This window comes from Diceros bicornis, chromosome 13 (genome assembly GCF_020826845.1).
Source record: "Diceros bicornis minor isolate mBicDic1 chromosome 13, mDicBic1.mat.cur, whole genome shotgun sequence".
In the NCBI taxonomy this organism is placed as follows: Eukaryota; Metazoa; Chordata; class Mammalia; order Perissodactyla; family Rhinocerotidae; genus Diceros; species Diceros bicornis.
The window spans coordinates 29,278,799-29,300,373 of NC_080752.1; the positions used below are offsets into that span (position 1 = coordinate 29,278,799).

At 47.7% G+C, this 21,575-nt stretch overlaps 1 protein-coding gene across 2 annotated transcripts in view; it reads right to left on the reverse strand.

Moving 5' to 3' along the window:
* Positions 1-10,856, reverse strand: part of CLSTN1 (calsyntenin 1) — an 85,616-nt gene extending 74,760 nt beyond the window's left edge. The window contains exon 1 of one of the 2 annotated variants that reach the window (XM_058552848.1): positions 10,567-10,856. In XM_058552848.1, coding sequence (XP_058408831.1) covers positions 10,567-10,657 — 91 coding nt within the window. In that variant the 5' untranslated portion in view covers positions 10,658-10,856. The remainder of the gene's footprint in view (positions 1-10,566) is intronic. The other variant, XM_058552847.1, reaches the window with a different exon arrangement.
* Positions 10,857-21,575: the final 10,719 nt, after the last annotated feature.

Sequence of the window (21,575 nt, forward strand, 5' to 3'; positions counted from 1 at the left end):
GAAGATTAGCCCTGAGCTAACAGCCGTGCCAATCTTCCTCTGTTTTCTATGTGGGATGCCTCCACAGCATGGCCAACGAGTGGAGTAGGTCCACGCCCGATACCCGAACCCGCGAACCCAGCCGCTGAAGTGGAGCACGTGGAACTTGAACCACTTGGCCACGGGCCAGCCCCAAGGAACAGTTTTAAATAGTGATTCTTCGGTAAAATTTTCTTTGATGAAAAACATTAAATACGTTTGACCGTAAGTCATTCCTTTAAATGACGCACATTAGTAAGTATTCTCTGAAAGGGAAGACCCGCATATACAAGCAGGTCCTGGCCCGGTGGACACAGCACCTGCAGACGGCCTGAGTTTGCAGAAGGCCCACTGCACGGGCCCCTCTCCTCCACCTCACCCACCTTCCATCCCCCTACCCAGCCACTCCTGGGCAGTGCTGCCACCTGGGCACCAGAGGGCTTGTTGGCCCATGTCTCCCCCCTTCTGCTTCCTTTCTTCTTGTGAAGATCACAAAGAGCAGGCTATTTTCCCTCCTCCTCTCACAGACTGGCTCACTTAGGAGTCAAGTAATTGGGCTCCTTCCTCCTCCTCAACCTTTCTCTCACTTCAGTCTCCTCTTCATTCCAGGTGTGAGCCAAGGAGAGAGACTGATCATGGCTGACCCTCCCCACAAAATCTTTTAGAGCTACTTCAAGACCTATGTACCACAAAATTTTAACCAGCATGTCATCATTGGTTTATATAATTACTAATGTTGCAATGGTGTGTGTGCTATGTTTTACTGCAAATTTGCCTGATTTTCACTTGTTATGGGTTAAATAGGTTTCTGATGATCACTTTTAGAGTTTAAACAATTTATAACAATATTTCTAGGGGAAAATACAATTTGAGTTCCAATTTGAATTCCCAATAGTTGGATATGAATTGCCTTTTCAGGTCCTCTGGGAATCAGAAATGGGCCCCAGGAAACAATACCTCAAGACAAAGCTAGGCTAAGGCAGCTAACAACAGTCACTAGACAATGGTACAGAGCTGAGGAAGTCAAGGCGTCTCAGCCAGGGGTCAGTCCCCTTTACCCAGGCAATAGAATCTGAGAATGGCGAAATAAAACGTGCCTGAGCAATTCAGAAGAAAAATCTCAATCTGACAGAACTAGACACGGACTAACTTCTGCTAGCCACCACTGAGGGTTTCTCAGATGCCGGGGTTCCATCACTGCCCACTGCATCAGTTCACGTGTCTGTCCTTGGGTTTCCAAAAGATAAGAAGGTACAGTCAGGACTGCTCTATTCTAAGCCAAGGCTTTTGCCCCTAAATCCCTATCTGCTCTCCTATCCCACTGAGCTGAGTTTCTAGATAAAACGGAAACTTGTTCAGCCTTCTCCCTTCAGGCCTAAACAACCAAAGCCTGGCCTAAACCTATACTTGCTTTCTCTTTGCCCCTGGCTTCATTCTGTCCATCAGCACTGAAAACCACATAAGCACATACTCAACAAGAAAAGAAAAAAAATGGAATGAAGATATAGTCTGTTCAGATCCACTTGCATTACTTTTTTAAAGTAGTGGTAAAAATCTCAAACCTTTCAAGAATACTCAGAATAATTCTAGGAAAAAAATGGGATTAGTAAACTATATCAGGGGCCAGCCCGGTGGCATAGTGGTTAAGTTCGAAAACTCCGCTTCGGCGGCCTGGGGTTCACAGGTTCAGATCCCGGGTGTGGACCTACACGCCGCTCATCAACCCATGCTGTGGCAGCGCCACATACAAAATGGAGGAATTGGCACAGATGTTAGCTCTGCAACAATCTTCCCCAAGCAAAAAGAGGAAGATTGGCAATAGATGTTAGCTCAGGGCCAATCTTCCTCACCAAAAAATAAATTAAAAAAAAGATAAACTCTATCAACTGAATAAGCAAATATATATTAATCACTGGCATTTATGATCTAAGACATTTCATCAAATATTAATGTTGCAGTTATTATTAATTAAAGTTACCATGAGGGGGAGGCAGGAGACTATGTTACAAAATTATCCCACTGGTATATGTTTCTCCAGTTAGAAGAAGTTTTAAAATGTCAGATTTCATATAAAAAAAGAATTTAAGTCATTTTCTATTCTAGGCTTTAAATGTTTAAATGATGCTTATTAGTTGCTTCTCTTAATTAAGCAAGAGAAGGCTTCATACACTTGGGCACGGACTTTTTAAACTCTTGCCAAACGAAAATGCTTTGTTCAGGAATCATGGGCAGATATTAACAGATATTTACAAACAACTCAGAAACAAGATCAGAAACACTGCCAGTTCAGAGCTTTCTAATCCAGGTTGAGGATTATCAAGGTAACCTACCATTAACACAGCACCACTAACCGAGGTGCCCAAACACTGAGAATGGCTGCTGCCCACCTTTCGTCCTCCCACGGATCCTTTAATAATTGTAGCCCAAAGTGAGTGGGGCGGAGCGAGAACATTACATTCAAACCAGGGCATTTTGCTACTTACTAGCTACTCTGATAAACGTTTGAAACACATGGCAAAAAAAGATTAGGGATTATCCAAGAATTTTAATTATTTCTGTTATCCTTGTTACTAATTCCATAAGTAATAGGAAACTGGCATGAATTAGTCAAGGCATTTTAAAGGTAAACATAATCCGCTTGACGCAAAGGCTTTAATCCCCCAACCAAAAGCGACGCTATTCCTCAGTTAGCCTCTACCTCCAATTGGCTCCCATTGTCTATTATGAACTTATATCATCTGTCCTTTGCTGGGTGCTGGGGGCAGAGAAGAGCGTGCAGCCCCTGGGACCAGCAGAGAATAAAAGTCTTCCAACGAGGAGAGGGGGCATCAGCCGGGAGGCGCCGCCGAGGAGGCTGTGCATCAGCTGGTTCATCTGAGAGGGTGCCCATAGGACCACCTCCTCCTATTGACACCCAGCCACATAAGTCAATCAATTCTCAGGACCAGTTTCCTAGGTGTGCCGGGCCCCTTGCTTGGTTTAATGCTCCGCTGCCATCTTGAAATTCTTAATAATTTTTGAACCAAGGAGCCCCACACTTTGATTTTGCACTTCACCCCACGTATTATGCAGCTGGTCTTATCAATATGCATCACTAACTACATCTGAAATATGCAAAATTAAATATGACTGGATTCTGCATTTCAGATGGAATAAATTATGTTCTTTATAATCTCTTTGTGTGTGTGTGAGGAAGATTTGCCCTGAGCTAACATCTGTGCCAATCTTCCTCTATTTTGTATGTGGGTCACAGCCACAGCATGGCCAATGAGTGGTGTAGGTCTGAGCTCTGGATCCAAACCCGAGAACCCCAGGCCACTGACGGCACACCGACCTTAACCACTACACCACGGGACTGGCCCCAATTTATGTTCTTTAAAAGCCACTTAATAGACAACCTTATACAAATCATTCTCAAGTTTTGCTTATCTTCAATTTAAGTTTATGACAATTTTTTTCTTGGTGGTCCTTAAAATGAAAGTGCTGTATTATATTAAAAAATGTTTTTAAGTATTAGGAAGAGCTCAGAATAAATGTCTCTGTTACACTTGAAGTGGGTATTAAACAAAGACGACATTTGTTTTTACTGAGTTTTAAAATTCACTTTGAATCTAAAGACATATTTCCAAGTGTTTTTATACTATGAGTGAAGATTGGGTAAATAACGAATAGGTAATTAAACAATAAAATCAAAGAATCAGGCAAAATAATTTACTTCAACAAAGCACACTTTTTAGCCAATTAGCATAACAAAGATGTCATGAATGAAGAAATGTCATTTTCTAAACTACTTGTAGTGTAAGAATCCTAGTGTTTCTTCCAGTTCCTTTCACAGAGTGAAACTCTGCTCGGGGAACCTAGATTATTTCCTCTGCTTGTGACTGGGGGCGTATCCCCCAGCCACTGAGTCTGCAGGTCTGTAGCTCATTCCTCAGATCACAGCCAGAAAGCAGGGCCTGGGGGACCGATGCTGGGCCAGGCTCTCAGCCTTGCTCAAAGTGAAGGTGGTAAAAACAACACTACAGGGCCGAATGCCAGCAGAGATTGGAAGGTTGATAAGATTTAGTCCTGAGGAGAACCGACCACATCTCAAACAATGTTGGTAAGAAAAGGGTTGCTCTGTGTGCTAACAAGTGCCCAGGGTTGACCCTACAATTGTCAGGGACGTGTGAAGAAACGTCGGCTTACAGGGAAGGCTACTCTACAGGGAAGGCTACTCGAGTGTAGAGGACAGACCTTTCAACTCCAAGTCTGAGATCCTGGGTGGAAATGACATGAGAGATAATGGCAGTAGGAAGCGGCTGGTTGGATGAAATGCCAGTCTATCTAGAACAAGAAAAAAATCAGCAACCTAAATAAAACTCTCCTAAGAAAACTCTTCTTCACCAACTGTGAAATATGTATCTGATTAGAAAGATGCTCCCAGGAGTGACTGTGGAGGTCAGGAGTGAATGTAGGATGGTGCAGCCACTTTGGAAAACAGTTCGGCAGTTCCCCAAAATGTTAAACGTAGAGTCATCATAAGACCCAGCAATTGCACTCCCAAGTATGTATCCGAGAGAACTGAAATACATGTCCACACAAAAACCTGTATGTGAAGGTTCACAGTAGCATTATTCATAATAGCCACAAAGTGGAAAACAACCCAAACGTCCATCAACTGATGAATGGATAAACCAAATGTGATATATCCATACAATGGAATATTGTCTTAGTCTGTTTGGGCTGCCATAATAAAATACCATAGACTGGGTGGCTTATAAACAACAGAAATTTATTTCTCACAGTTCTAGAGGCTGGGAAGTACAAGATCAAGGCGCCAGCAGATTCAGTGTCCAGTGAGATCCTGCTTCCTGGTTCATGGACAGTGGTCTTCTCCACATGTCCTCACGTGGCAGAAGGGGCAAGGGAGCTCTCTGAGGTCTCTTTTACAAGGGCACTAATCCCATTCGTGAGGGCTGCATCCTCATGACCTAATCACCTCCCATAAGCCCCACCCCCAAATACTATCACATTGGGCATTAGGTTTCAAGATATGAATTCTGGAGGGACACAAACATTCAGTCCACAACAAATATTATTCAGCCATAAACAGAAATGAAGTTCTGACACATGCTACATGGATGAACCTTGAAAACACTGTGCTAACTGAAAGAAGCTAGTCACAAAAGGCCACATATTGTATGATTCCATTGATATGAAATGTCCAGAACAGGCAAATCCATAGAGATAGAAAGTAGGTAAGCGGTTGCCAGGGAATGGGGAAAAGGGACAATTTGGAGTGATTCCTAACAGGTATGGAGTTTCTTTTTGGGGTGATGAAAATGTGCTGAAATTAGAGAGTGGTGATGGTTGCACAACTTTATGAATACACTAAAATCACTGAATTGTAAACCTTAAAAGGGTGAATTTTATAGTATTTGAATTATATTTCAATAAAGTTGTTGAAAAATAAAAAAAGAGTGGACATAGGAAAAGAAAGTCTTCTTCTGCCGTAAACAATGAGTTCAAGAAAGTAGCGCTCAAGGTAGACTTGAAAAGTAGCCGACTCTATAGAAGTTCTTGTCACAAGAGAACCAGACTGGTCCAAAACAGATGACTGAAAGATAACATCCACGTCTGACCAAAGGTAAAAATGAAAAACACAACTCTTCTTTTCCCATGCTACCACCTACTTATTGGGGTTTAGGAAAACACAACTTTCAGATGTGTTTTACAGGTTTTTAAGATGTTCTAAATTCAGTTACTTTGAAGTAACTGAATCTTTCCCTAGGACTTTAAAAATAAAAAAGCCTTAGCAACAGATCTTGTGAAAAATTTTAATCTAATAATAATATCCTACAGTTAAATGAGAAAATTAACGGAAATATGCCTAAAACATAGGAGAGAAAGGACCTATCAAATCAGGGACAAATGCAGTACCCCAATTCCTAGGTGGTGGTGGCTCTATGGAAAAGAGGGGTATTGTGCATCTATCAGTTTGAGGGTTCCTCTCTCTGGCCTTTGCAGTCTCTACTAGTGTCAAAATGTCACTTTTGAGGCTTTTTTTTTTTACCCTTGCAAGAACATGACACTGCATAAATCATTTCCACCAATCCTGAATCCATATTCCTTAAGCTCTACTAAAATCTGTATTTTATAGCAAATCAATAATTTAAATTTCATTTACAAAGACACATTTCTGCAAGTACCTCTGCTCCTACCAAATCAATACCACAGAAAAAGCAAGGTATATTTTCAAAAGTATAATGATCTAAAGCCTCAATTAACCAGAATATGTGAGAAATAGACTCTTGGTGATTTTTCAGGATAATCAGATCTCCTATTTTGTTTCAATTTTTTTTTTATAATTTTATTTATTTATTTTTTTCCCCCAAAGCCCCAGTAGATAGTTGTATGTCATAGCTGCACATCCTTCCAGTTGCTGTATGTGGGACGCGGCCTCAGCATGGCCGGAGAAGCGGTGCGTGGGTGCATGCCCGGGATCCGAACCTGGGCTGCCAGCAGCAGAGCGCACACACCTAACAGCTAAGCCACGGGGCCGGCCCTGTTTCAATTTTTATAAATGAAAACTCTATCCAAAAAATTATATTTTCCTGTCTTAGGAAGCAATAATAAAAATAATTCAATCCTTTTTCTTCATGTCTTAAAATTTTAACATCCCCCAGGTTCTTCATTTTAAACATTAAAAGTTGGCTTAATAAGCTTAACCAAGTCCTGAAACTGGTGTCACGGAATTACAGCATTTTCTAATTTCAAAAACAATGTTATCATATTTCATAAAAATTTCATTTATCAATCATATTCTTCATATCTAAAATATGAAATATTAATTGTTCTTTTTGGCTCAAAAATCAAATAGTCCTAGGGCTGGCCCAGTGGTGTAGTGGTTGAGTTCACGCACTCCGCTTCTGCAACCCAGGGTTCGCAGGTTCAGATCCTGGGCGCGGACCTACATGCCACTCATCAAGCCATGCTGTGGCGGCAGGCCCACATACAAAAGAGAGGAAGACTGGCACAGACGTTAGCTCAGTGCCACTCTGCCTCAAGCAAAAAGAGGAAGATTGGCAACAGAAGTTAGCTTAGGGCCAATCTTCCTCACCAAAAAAAATAAATTAATTAATTAAATTAAATAGTACTGACACAGATAATATATGACATGAACTCCTAAAACTTCTTTTTGAAAAAGAATTTCGGGGCCAGCCCAGTAGCGCAAGTGGTTGAGTGCACGCTGCAGCGGCCCAGGGTCCGCCGGTTCAGATCCCAGGCGCGCACTGTCGCACCACTTGTCAGGCCATGCTGTGGCGGCGTCCCATATAAAGCAGAGGAAGATGGGCATGGATGTTAGCCCAGGGCCAGTCTTCCTCAGCAAAAAGAGGAGGATTGGCAGATGTTAGCTCAGGGCCAATCTTCCTCACCAAAAAAAAAAAAAAAAGAAAGAATTTCTATGAAACTGCTTGGTTTTAAGCTTCTTTTCCTAATAGTAGTACACAGCCAAAAGATGGATTCCAGTTAACTGAAGATTCCAGTTAATCAAGCTACAGCTCTTAAATTGGAATACATTCAGAATTATTAATATTTTATTATTTCTTTAGCAGTTACATGTCTTCTACATAAAATAAATATTTACTCTCAGCAATAAAAACGTTAGATTAAGTATAGTATTGAAGCCTATATTCAAATAACTTTTTCCTCAAAGTTGCTTCTGAAAAACAAGGTAACAAATTAAGAAATCATTTTCAAAAAAAGCTGAGAATTACAGTATTTTTTAAAAAATGGACTCAAAGTGGTAGCCACAAAGCTACAGCCTTCAAAGGCTGCTACAGATTTTTATGATCTAAGATCCCTAACACTGCAATCAACAGAATGGGTCCTTGAAAAATTATCTGCTAATGAATTCCTATATCTACACTACAGAATTTAAGTTTGTTTTATACTCTATGTCTGTAATGTTTTTTGCAGTATATAACATTTATCTGACAGGTGAAAATAGGATACATATGCAAAAAAAAAAACACCCCATACCAAAACACCCTTCCATCTTGGGGCTTATGTTCTAATGAGGGGTAACAGACAATAAACAACATAAACAAAATAAGTAAATAAATGAGATAAGTGCTATGGAAAAAATAAAGTGAAGCAGGGAAGGGAGGATTCAGGGGTTCAGAGAGATGAAATTTCCAATAAGATGGTGAGAAGAGACCTCACTGAGAAGTTTGTGCGCAAATGGGAAAATAATAGTGACTATTATTTATTTGGCTTTGAAATGCATTACATGATTGTATTTATTTTTATTTAATGTTCATATAAGCTTTCTATTTTCTCTACTTCACTTTTCTATTTCCTGATCATTGACTGATTAAAGAGAAGGCAGCCTGCAGACATGGCCATGCAGGGCATGCCAAGGATATTTCTCCTAATATTTTGGTTTACTTGATGTTTTTTGAGAACTATAGCTACAATTAAAGTAAAATTTAGGGTTCTCCATACAGCAATGAATTGTGAAAGTGCAATTTATATTAAAAAAAAAACAACATTCTCTCCAGTAATTTGTGATCTTTATTCCACTGACAATTATTAGAGGTAGCTCCAGTATCAACAGCAGATCATAACGTCATACTGCCTTGAAGCAATAAAAAATGCAGACATTAGTGGAAATGATCATCTTTTAAAACGAGCCCACAGAATGTGTCTCCACAAATTTCATATTTACACATAAAATTCATTTGTAACATTTCAAAATGAAATGTTTTATTAGCATTTCATGTAACATTCAGGAGACATTTTATAACTTGCAAGCTGAAACAAAAACAACAAATGCAACAGAATAACTGATGTTTAAAATGTCTTTTTATTTTGAAGACTAACAATTCTTAAGTACTATAAATGCACCAAGAAAAGCTTAGAGAAAGTTAGCAGATTACAAAGGACTCAAGTACTCAACGCGTCTTTCACATAAGATTTGTTAATCCGCCACAAGGAAGATATCTGATAGTTGTTTAAGTATCCCAAGTAATTCAATCACGAATTGCAAATGTAGGTGAATGGACAAACTGAAGAAAATACGGATTTTCACAAGAAATGTTATCAATGACTAAACTAAATATACTTGAACAGTTCCCAAAATACCCAATCCAAGCATATATTTTTTAACTGTGTGGGTTTTCTCCAAGAGAAACAAAACTTTGACATTTTTTCTTGGATATATTAGACTTTCAGACCTCCATCCCACATCTGGAAAGAACATTTCAAACTTAGCTTGCTGTAACTTCTAAAAACCAAAATGAGAACAATTAAATACTTAGTGACTAAGATCTGAATTTGACAAGTCAAAAGAATGTTAGAAATGAAATGCAAGAAGTATTCAAAGTTTATCATCCTCGATGTGAAGAAAGGAACACGGAACAAAAGATGCATTTGCCTCTCCTGCCCTTTAATTTGTGAACACCATACTTCTCTCGATATGTCATACCAAGCAAGAGAAAAGGAGAATTTTTTAAAAGCTTGCTAAATTGAAATACGACCGTTTCGTCTAGACCTCCAACAATCCTTCCCCCAAAATTTTTTGATTAAAAAAAATGAGAAGACTAGATCCAAGTAATCTATAGGCTACACCTAGAATACTTTGCTCCAAGGCCAAGGAAAATGTTTACGATTCCAAGATCCATTCGGAAGCATATATCTGCAATGCGTAAGTTTTTCGTTGGCAAGATCAGTCAATATCAGAAAGCATGTAACGTCTGAAAGGTTAAGTGAATGAGGGTTAAAACAACAACAACAAAATAATCAATTCGCTCAGAAATATTTTTTGCCAAGTAACCATAAAATAATTTTGGCACTAAGGAATCAAAGGGGCTTCTCGTTTCTGTTGGAGCCATCTAAACCCTCGCACGATGTTAATTACCGTCAGAAAAACTGCACCAAGGCGTCGGGGTTGGAGGAGACGAAGATTTCTAACACAGGGTGAGACCTCAGTCGTAAACCTCATCACAGTATCACCTTTGGGTGAAAAGGTGGGAGGGGAGCAAGAAGTTTCAGCCTTTGCTCGTTTGAAAATAGACGTTTAAAGGACCTCGGAGGAGGCGGAAAGGGGCGAAGATGAGGTGTCCGCGGTGCAGCAGCAGAGGACCGGGATCGCGGAGAGGGATGCGGGGGAGTGGGCTCTTATGTAAGCACACACCAAAAATTGTGCCTGCACCCCCAGCCCGATGCACATCTGAGCACACAACACACGCACCCGGCATGTTACCCCAGGGGTGCACCCCAGCCTGCGGGGGCTTCTGAGGAAGGTGAACCGACCCTTCGGCCGGTTTGCACGTCCCCCCAAATCCGCGCAGCCACCACCGGGGCTGCCATGGGGGCAGCCAGGGCCCAAGCGCCCCGCCCGGGATGGAGCCCGGCTTCCCCGGACCCTGCATCGCGCACCCACGGTAACCCGCGCCCCGCCCGCGCGCCTGCCCCGAAGCCCGCGTCCCGACCCGGCTCCCGGCGCTCGGCCCTGCGCCCCGACCCGCCGCCCCCGCGCCCGGGCCCGGCCCCCACGCTTACCTCGCGCGGCGCAGACCCCGCCGCCGCACAGCAGCCCGGCCAGCAGCAGCCAGGCGGCCGGGGCCAGCGCGGGCGCAGGGCGGCGCAGCATCGCTCGGGCTGCGGGCGCCGCGGCCGGCCCGAGGCGGGAGCGGCAGGGACGCGCGCGGGGCGCCGAGCGGGGCTCTCGCGGCCCGGGGCCGGCTGCTTGGCGCCGCGGCGAGCTCCGGGGTCCGAGGAGGGGCCGCCGCCGTGACGCGGGCCGCGCGCTCGGGCCGCGGGCGCCCTCCCCTCCGCCGAGGCAGCGCTTCGCTGGAGGCAGCGGCAGCAACTAAGATGGCGGCGGCGCTCTCTCTCGGGTCCGGCGAGGGTACCCGGCCGGGGGCGGGGTGGCGGCGGGAGGGGCGGGGAGGGGAGCGGCGGCGAGGCGCGCGCGCGCGGCGGGCCCGGGGAGCGCGCGGGGCGGGGGAGGGGCGCGCGCCTCCGACCCCCCCGCGGAGCCGGGAGCGCGCGCCCGCGGGGACGCGCCCGGGGGTTGGTTCCGGAGAGGCTGGGAGGGGCCCCGGGGGCTGCACCCGTGCCCCCGCAGCAGCAGAGAGCATCAACTCCTCATCCCCACGCGCGCTCCCAGGCTCCTGAGCCGAGCGAGCGGTACCCTGGGGCCTGCGCCTCCCTTTCTGCCCTTCCACCCCCACCCCAAGGAGTGCAGACCCCCCCGGAGGGTGCAGCCCCGGGCCCCTGAGCGCCAGCACCCTGTGCCACTTCGGGCAAGTCACGTCGCCTCCCAGAACCTCGGTGTCCTCGTATGCTAAGTGGAGGTGATGAGCGGGAGCTCGCGGGGTCGTGAAAGGTGTTCAAGGAGATGAGGTCATGGAAACCCGCTTTATAAACAGTCAAGGGCTGCGCAGCACGTGCTGCGGGGGTTCCAGCCCTCGGAGGGGGATCGCCGGTCCCAGGGAGTCGGTCTTGAATTTGTAACTCAAGATTCCTACATTTGGTGAAGAAATCCGTTTGTGGCTTTTTAAAGGTGGCTTGTGCACACGCCCTTTCTAGAAGGTCTTCATATGATGTTAATGGTCACTTAGAAATGCAGAGATCCAGGTGAATAAAGAAGTGTCCCTCTGGTGGATCCCTACCGGGGTCTTGGGTCCTCCCCTTTTCCTCCTGTCCTGGGACCGCCCACACTAGAGGGAAGGACTGGAACAGTCATGGATGGGCTCCTGTGTGCCAGGCACTGTGCCCTAGGAGACATTCTTGGCTCCATTTTGCAGATGAGGGAACTAAGACAGAAAGGTGAAATGACATCCCCAGTGGAGACAACTATGCTGCAAAGAAGAATCAGCCCTCAAGGACAGGGCAGTGGGATTAGGGAGACACCAACAGCAAAAGTTAAATGACAATAAAATGTAATTGTTCAAGACTGTGCTGGAAGAGCTATCAAAGGTGACTTACTGCACAATGATTGTCACGGCCATGTTTGCTGAGAGGGTCTGGCGGGCTGGTGGGCTTTGTGGAGGCCAGCTTGGGGTGGGGTAGATAGAGGAGGGCGGGTGGGCTTGGAGGCTGGGAGGAGAAGGAGTCACTTGGTGTGGAGAGCAGAGGACTTGTTTAGGAGAGTGGTGGGTGAAGAGCCCAACAAGGTGGATGGAGGCCAGGTTGTGAGGTGCCCTAACTGACAGGGTGAGGGATTGGGCCTTAATCCTACAGGCCACAAGAAGACCTTGAACAGCAGTGAACAGAGGTGGGTTGTGAGCCAGGAGGAGTTTCAAAGCAATCGGTAATGGAATATGCTCTTCCCTGGCCTTTGTCTCTCAAAGGCACCCTCCACTGAAGCCTGAAGATTCCATCTCTGCTTCCCCCGCCGTCTCCTCCCAAGTCCAAGAGGACTAGACTCCCCTTGGGTGGAGCCCTCCCAAGGCACCTGCCTTCTCCAGGCCACGCCCCTCCACTCTTTCCAGCCAGCACTGCAGAGTCATCCTCTCCAGGCGCTGCTGTTGCTTCCGTCCCTCCCTAGCTCTGGGTGGCTCCCTGCTGCCACCTCATCAGGTCCAGACAGCCCTGCCGGGCTTCCCACCCCTAAACCCCAGGCCCCACCCAGCTGACATCAGGGCCCGCTGTCTCACCACTATCTGCACTCAAGTTCATTCCTTCCCAGGGCCAGCATCACATGGCACACCCTCCCTCTCTCTGCCCTGAGCCTCAGGTCCTTACAGCACACCTCTGGGCTGCCTCCTCCAGGAAGTCCTCCTGACTATCAGGCGCTCCCTCCCCAACTCCCACTTGCTCTTAACCAGACAGTCCGGCCTTGATAATCTGCTACTTTGTGCCGTTGTGCTACTTGTGCACAATGCTTGTACTCTTTGTGCTGTTGATTGGCTATCCACATGTGTCCTTTTCTCCTCTACACTTTCTAGTGGGAAGAACCCAGATGGTACAATCACACAGCACTGGACGGGAATTCCAGCTCCTGCACCTACGGATGACCTTGGACAAGTTATGGAACTTTCTGAGTCTCTTTTGTCACCTGTGAAATGGGATAACAATTTTTGAGAGCTGTGAGAATTATTTAAATGAAATGAGGCAATTAAAGGGCCTCGCAGAGCCCAGTACACAGTAGGTCTAAACGTGTGGCGGTTTCTCTTGTTCCTTCAGGAGGCTTCTGAGCTCCTGGTAAACTGCTGAACACACAGAAGCTACTCAATAAATACTCAGCGAAGAACTAAATGAATTGCAGTGTTCGTTTTTTTATTATGGAGATCACACCTCAGAGGGTAAAAAAAACGTACCCTGTAGGTTTCCGGGGACCTTAGAGATTTACAAAACATAAAATCAGAAAGGTATAATCTCAGAATGGTGTTTTGAGTCAATAAGCTGATGCCAAGAGGGAAAATGTAATGTATTCAGTTCTATTAGAAACACAAACAAAAGCTCTTGGGTGTCTGGAATCCTGATCCCTTTATCTTCTCACTCTTGCTGTCCCTTAAAGAAACAAAGAGGTGGATCAGAAAGGTCCAGCGGCAGGTGGGCAGACAGACTGCCGGTGAGCTCAGCGCAACCTGCACACACTGAGATTTTGCCCGCTGGAGAGTTGGTCCAGCTGCAAGGCTCAGCTTGAGTGTCTTGGAAGCCAGGGAAACCAGTGAACTCGGTTTCCAATCGGTGTGACAATCGCCTCGGCCATATTGGCAATTTTTAAAGGTCTCCACGTGATGGATTAGTTAATCCTCAAAATGACCCTGAGATGGGGATCGATCCAGAGTTACGGTTAGCAGGGAGGAACGTTGCCTGAGCTGAGCCAGCTGCTGACAGAGCAGCAGCGCAGGGGAGCCGTGGAGCAGGGGAAGTGCAGTATCACCTGGGCCTGCCCTTAGTGGGGGTGTAGACGGGAGGAAAGGAGGTGGCTTTGTCAGCCTGGCAAGGAAGGCTTGGACATTTGAACCTATAGTCAGCCCATCTGCACAGTAGATAGAGAGGACACAGAATTTCCAGGGTGTTACATCTTTTGAAAGGACTCTTGCTAATAATAACAGCCTCTTATACTCAACTCTTCACCTGTAAGTGACGTCTCATTGACACCTCCAGCAACCCTTTCCAGAATGTACTTTTATTGAGAAATATGTAAAATTTACTCAAGCACATTGCTAGACACCTGGGATTCAATTTCACATCCGTCCGAGCCCAGAACAGTGCCTTAGCCCCTACATGAAATTACACCCCAGATGCTAAAAAAAAAAAGCCCTGTGCGGGGTCCCACAGCTCGGAGCAGGCTGCTCTACCATAGTCAGAGGTGGGGCTTGCCACCCTCCAGCCGTATGAGGCCGTGGGGGGCAGTCCTCGGCCAACCTTGGGATCCTCACTGGGACCTTCATTCCCGGGTCCAGAGTTGCCATGAGGATGAAACAAGGTCGAGTGCGGGAAAGCTCTTTGCCAGGAAGCCGAGCCATTCTCAGGTGGGCGTGTTATTACTGTTAGCACCGCGTGCACTGGGCGAGTGTGGAACTGAGCTGGAGGCAGGTAAGCGGTCACTGCAGCCACTCTCCTAATGAGGTGCTTGGGAGCAAACACACCTCAGGGCTGCTGCCGGAGAACGTTGTGAAAATCTTGATGAGAGCCGCTGATTACAAACTCCCGAAAGTCCTCAAACCACAGCCCCCAGCACGACCAACAGGGTCCCCCTGGAGCCCCAGAATGTGCAAGGTCTGGCCTCATCTCTGCCTTCTGGTGGCCTGGCCAGGTCACTCCGTTGCTCTTAGAAGGGATAATAAATGAGAGGCAAAAGGATGTTTGCTTCAAGTAGGGACTCTGGTTGGATAGACCTCATTCAAACCCGTATCTATCCATTTCCTTCCCTTTTGTAAAATTTCTATTTAATTTTGTTTTATGGTTATATTAAATATTTGCATGGTTCTAAAGTCAAATCTAGAAAGCACGGTGCTCAGAGAAGTCTAGTTCCATTCCTGTCTCCTCTTGCCTGTGCCCGCCTCCCCTTATAGATTACCATTTTGTCTCTTTCTGGCTAACCCTTCCATTGTGGGTTTTTTTTTTTTTTAACACAAGTGAATATTTGAATATATTTCTCTCCCCTTTCTTAGATAAAAAGCAGCATATCACACCTGCTGTTCTGCATCTTGCTTTTTCCACTTAATAAAATATCCTGGAAATGGCTCCATCTCAGTATACAAACATAGTCTTCATTCCTTTTCATAGCTGCGTAGTACTTCCTTGTATGGTGTGATATTGTGATATAATAAGAAATTGATATTTGGTCTTCATCCTCGGTTCCTAGCACAGAGCTCCTGAATCCCTTGGAATTTCCTGGGCGATAGGAGCGTCTTTTGTTCTAATGAGGCGACTCTTGGTGGGCTCCTGATAGTTCCAGGATGGGGGCCAGTCACCAGAAAGACCAAGCCATGATTAGAAGCTTGGAAATTTCAGCCCCACTCCACCCCCAACCTCAGGGAGGGGAGAGGGGCTGGAGATTGAGTTAATAATCAATCATGCCTACATGATGAAGCCTCCATAAAAATCCCTGAACTTCAGGATTCGGAGAGCTTCTGGGTTGGTGAACACATCCATGTGCTGGGAGCAAGGGGCACCCCAACTGCACAGGGACAGAAGCTCCTGCACTCAGGACACTTCCAGACCTTGACCCATGTACCTCTTCATCTGCCTGTCCATTTATATCCTTTATAATAAACCAGTAAAAGTAAGGAAAGTGTTTCCCTGAGTTCCATGAGCCATTTTGACAAATTATCGAACGTGAAGAGGGGGTCGTGGGAATTCCCAGAATTGTAGCCAAATCGGACAGAAGTATGGGTAACCTGGGGACCTACTACTTGCGATTGGCATCTGAAGTGGGGGCAGCCTTGTGGGACTGAGCCCTTAACCTGTGAGGTCTGCACTGACTCTGGGTAGTTAGTGTCAGAATTGAATTAAATTGCAGGACACCTCATTGGTGTCCACAGAGAATTAGAGAATCGCTTGGTGTGGAAAACCCATACATTTGGTGTCAGAAGAGTTGTGAGTAGAGAAACCGTTTCCTTTACGCGGACATGCCCGAGTGTATCTCATCAGTTTCCTGTTGAGGGATTCTTTCCAGTCTTTTGCTTGTACAAGGAGTGCAGCGATGAGCCTTTCTGTATTTTTTCCAGTCGTGCTTTCTCCTTCTGCGGCCTTGGGTAAGGTCCCTCACCTCCACTCTCACTCTGGAGGTGTCAGTGCCCGCCTCGCGGGGTGCTGAGAGGAACAGATGAAGCAGTGCACAGCAGCAGCTGTTATGACTCGCTACCATCCGAGGCTCGCAGCTTTAAGCCTCTGGCAGTGGCAGAAACCCTGACTTAAGAAGGGGAGTTCCCGTGGTCTCCAGGGAATCAGGTGAGGACCTGTGGGTTTATTTCAGACTCTAACGCTTTCTATGTCTCTTCATTTGCAAGGGAACTAAGAATTCCCGCACTTGAAGCATCAGCTATCACTGGCTGGTGAAAATTTCCAGGGAAGGAAAACCTCACTTCCCACAGAAGCCAGGCAGCTCGCTTTTGCACTCCCAAAAGATGGGACAAGGATTGGGTTTCCTGCTTATACTCTCTCCCAAAGGTAACACACGGCATATTCCCCTGCCCGCTTTGGATGGGCAGCGGGATGCAGGTGAGCCCCTCACTCTGCGTGTGGTGGAGGGGAGGGGGCGGCTGTTTTATTCCATGGCATGAACTGTACACCCCAATGCACTCCACACACACACAGCATATGGACAAACCTGGTCCCTCTGAGGGCACGCAAGCCAAACGTGCCCTCTCTGCACACGACACCCCAATGGGAAGGACTGAACTGGGTTTCCCAGGAGGAGGGCAAGCCGAGGGCAGAAATGCGGCTGCTTCCCCAGCACACAGAGGAAACATAGCCACTGTTTGGGCACAGTGGCAACAGCACAAACTGGGATTCTATCTGTAGCTCCATCATGTTTCCTGCAATGGGGGAGACTGTAGGATAAAGTGGTTAAGAAAATAGGAAGAATGTCTTACTCACATGGTCTTGCTTCAGACAGACCTGGGTTCCAGTTATGAGCAGAAAAGACCAGACAACCTAATTACTCTGAGCTTCAGTCTCCTCATCTATAAAATGGACATCATCATCCTCATCATCATACCTCCTTCAGATGCTTGTAAGGATTAAATGAGAAGATGCATAGAAAGGGTTTAGCTCAGCCTGCGACAAGTAGTAGCTGTTCAGTTGGTGGTAACTGCTCTCACAATGATGATGGTGGTGATGATATGCGTGAACGTACTTTGAGAAGTCTGAGGAGATGACGGTTATAATAACTACTTTCACACAGCACTCTAGAGTTTGCGTGTCTCTAGCAGACTCCCTTTCTCAAGGGCATCTGTATGCATTTGGGACTCACAACAATCTCCCTCGTCAAGGTTTTGACTCATCCCTGTTTAACTGGTGGGAAGCAGGAGATCAGAGGGGTTGAGTGACTTGCCAAGACCGCCCAGCACAGGTAGCAGAGCCGGCCTCAGCTGAGGCTGCTCCGGTCTTTTTGCGCTCTTTCCTTGGCCCTGAAGCTCCGGGTCCAGCAAACCCCAATAAATACCAAGAGCTAGATTTCAGAATTTCTGGCCCTGTCAAACCTCCAGCTCATTTAGTTGCTCGGGGATACTTCTTTCTTCCTCCTCATCTGTGTAGCAGGGAGTAATCACCCCCCAGAGATCAAGAAATAACGAGCACGACTCCCAGAGCGTTTGCCGTGGGCCGGTCCCTGCGCAGAGCATTCAGTGTGCATTATCTGATTTCATTCTGGCAGCAATCACGTGCAATGGATACAATGAGGATCCTGCTTCACAGAGGAGGACACGGGGGCTGAGAGAGGGTAAGTAATTTGTCTAACGTCACACAGCTAAGTATTAGAGTCAGGATTCGAGCCTAGATCTCTCTGGCCCCAAAGCCGAAGCTCTTATGAGCCAAGACGCTGGGGTGGAGCAGTGAGGGGAAGCAGATGTCCTGACCCAGGACCAGGCCCCCCACCCCATCCCAAAGGAGGGCCAGGAAGTCCCCTCTGTACAAGGACAGGCCTGTCCTGATCATCCCAGTCTGGCTCCGCCCTCACACACATGCAAGACATGGCCTTCTCACCTGCATTGGCCCTTTTCAGTTACCAAGCCCTTCCTGGGCCTTCTCTCATTTAACCCTGAGTCTGCCACTTCCTGGCTCTGTGGCCTCTCCTCTCTGTTTCTTCATCTATAAAATGGGATGATAATGACACGTGCCTCATGGGGCTGTTGTACGGATTAAGCATCATAATGCACAGAAAGCTCTCAGCACTGTTTCTGGCATGTCGTGGGTGCTCAGAAGATGGTGGCTATCCTTCCAGCGAGGTCCATTCTCCATCAGCCCCACCCCTCAGGGTGTGGACAGGGCAGGAGTAACTAACCCTCCTCTCTCTGCCTGCCAGTATCCTGAATCCCGCCTGTTCTTTAAGAGCCCCGAGGCCCGAGTCCTGGCATGTCTGACGAAGGAGGCCGAGCCTGTCCTCCCAGAGCCTCCCCTCCCCATGGCCCTGACCCAGGGCCAGGCATCTTTATGCCCGGAACATCACAGCAAGCCTTGCTGCCACAGGCCTGGCACTGCCCCCTTCTCTGTGCAGCCTGCAGAAAAAGTTCACCTAGGGAGGGACTTCTGCTCCTTTCCAGTGCCCCTTAGGCCTCAAGGGGCAGCAGGAAGCGGCGGGGGTCGGGGGGCGGTGCCCTGTGCGGAGTGTGGGGGGTGAGGGGGCCAACTCCTGCCCCTTCTCCCCTCCCTGCTCACTCACCATTCTCACTGAAGTGGCAGTGCTGGGCTTCAATCATCTGAGGCCATTGATCTAGGGGATGCAAATGAGGAGGCTGCCCGTGGGAGGATGATAGTCTTCTCCCCAACCAGCCAACGGCAGATCAGGCCCCCAGAATTCTCAATGAGCCTTGCTGTGGGTGGCTTAGCAGGAGCCAGGGGAAAGGCAGGGAGGCAAATTGCAGGAAAGCGCTGGAGTGAGAAGGGCAGGGGCAGCCCTGCCCTGGAGTGGCCTGGAGAGGAGGGGAGGGGACCCATCTGAGGAGTCTGTTAGTCCCGCTCCCACCCTGGCCCCCTGGCTGCACAGGCCCAGTTAGGAGCAGTGATAGATAGGCAAGGGAGGACTGGGTGAGCTGCAGGCTGCAGGCTCAGTCCACCCCTGCGTCTGCTGCAGCAAGGCCCGGGAGCTGGAGGAACAGGGAGGAGGAAGATGGGGAGGCCAAGGGCGAGGAGCCCCAGAGACTAGCTGGGCAGGGGATGCTGCATGTTAGGACTAAAGCTCGTGCCAGCTGCCTCCAGGCCTGAGCAGGGCACCTTCCAGCTGAAGGAGGCAAGCACGGGCAGGGCAGACTCCAGACCGCCTGTCCCTGGGGCCATGGAGACGCAAGGCAGTCAGGCCTGCGTGTTAAGAGGGCAGAAGGAAGACGGGCCAAGAGTGCTGTTATCTGCTCCTCTAAGGGAGGCCTGCCATCTGCGCCTGGACTTGACGGCCACCCCCGGAATGGAGGAGGAGAGGTTGCAGCACTGAGCCTCAGGTCTCCAAGTCCCAACCGATACTGCCCCAGGGCCCAAAATAGTCACCACTCAACATGTGAGTCACTCCAATGTCCTCATCACCAGAATCCCTGCCGCCTTGGGTGGGTGTCTGCCAAAGCCCCAGTCAGGCTGCCGCAGCGTCAGGACTTGCAGAAAGGTCTGGATTCCTCACTCTTTCGACGCCCTCACCTTGCCCATAGCTCCAAAGGCCAGGCCTGGGTGCCTGGCTCCAGACAAGATCCAACCAGGGTGACCCGCCAAGCATCCCCATCCCCGAGGTTCCCCCGCACCTCCCCTCTGAGCAGGGTGAAGGGGAAAAGGATGTTATTTCCTCGTCTTTGCTAATTTGAAAAGGAGCATAAACAGCGGAGCTCAGTTGCACAGCTCTGCTGAGGGTGTAGTTTAAGTCCAATTATGTGCTATTAGTGCGTTTGCTCTTTGTTCCCATGGCATATTAATTGCAGATCTGGTATTGTGGCAATTAACACAATTATGGGCTCTCTCTCTTCCGGCAGGCCCCAATCCACATGCTTTCCGCCAAGGAGTTGGGCTGGTGTGATGCAGGGAGATGCCCACTGGGGAGAATGCCCACTGTGATGGGTTGAATTGTGCCCCCACAAAATTTGTATGTTGAAGTCCTAACCCCCAGTACCTCAGAATGCAACCTTATTTGGAGACAGGGTCTTGACAGAAGTTAAAATTAGGTCATTAGGGTGGGCCCTAATCCAATATGACTGGCATCCTCATACAGGGAGAAATTGAGCCACACAGAGGGAAGACAAGGTGAAGAGACACAGGGAGAAGATGGCCATCTACAAGCTGAAGAGAGAGGCCTGGTGCAGATTTCTCCCTCACAGCCCTCAGAAGGAACCACTCTGTCAACACTGATTTTGGACTTGTAGCCTCCAGAAGTGTGAGGCAATACATTTCTGCTACTCAAGTCACCTATGGTGTTTTGTTAAGGCAGCTCAAGCAAACTCATAGACCCACCTCTGTCCCAGGCAGAGTTCCCCGGGTGGGACAAGGAAGGCTGGGGGAGGGGGCACCAACATTGCTGTCTGTCCAGAAGTCTCCAGAAGGGATCAGCAGCAATAGCCAGCACCTCCCTCCCGCCAGTGCACCTCTTCCCCAGGGCTTGCCTGCCCACGTCACCTCTGTTCTGGCCCCTGGGCCTTTATCCTCCACGGCACAGCTACTGGAGTTCCTCCTTCCCTCTGCACTGGTCTCTAATTAGTCACCTGGCTGGGCCAATCCTGGGTGTGTCACTTCCTTTCCCTTCATCATCCCCGACTCCTGATGAAGGAGGGTTACCACCTTGTAAGGCAAACAGGGTATGTGTTGTTTTCCAGGTTAAACCAGTTATAACAGTCAGGTATCCGCACAGTGCTTTACAGCTTATGAGATACTTATCAAAGACTTGTTCTCATTCCATGCTTACATCAACCCCATGGGGGTTGGTATTGTCACCCATTTTACAGATGGGGAAACTGAGGTTTGGAGAAGTCACGCACAACCCGTAAGTAGCTGGGCTCAGACTTAGCTCAGATTTTACACCTTGTGCTCTTTCTCCATAGTGGCAGTTCTCATGGGATGTTCCATGGGATATTTTTAAAAAATTTAAATGACTTTTGTGGTCCAAAAATGAAGGAAACCTGAATGAAATGATGTCTTTACCACAGGACTTCTCAGAACCTTCAATACACTGGGACTCTCCAAAAAAATGCATAAAGCATGCAGCATTTTACAGCCTTCTTTTACTTTTGTGGGACACCTGCTATTCCAGGCAGGGCTGCATGACACCACAGAGCCGCTCTAGGATGGCAAAACCAGTCTACGTGGGGAAGAAGAAAACTCAGTCTTAGTAGAAAGGTCCCCTTTGTACCCCGCTCTTCCCCTCCCCCAGGGCAGGCTGGCTGAGCACCAGGGTTGGTGTCACCGTGGGATTTCTCACT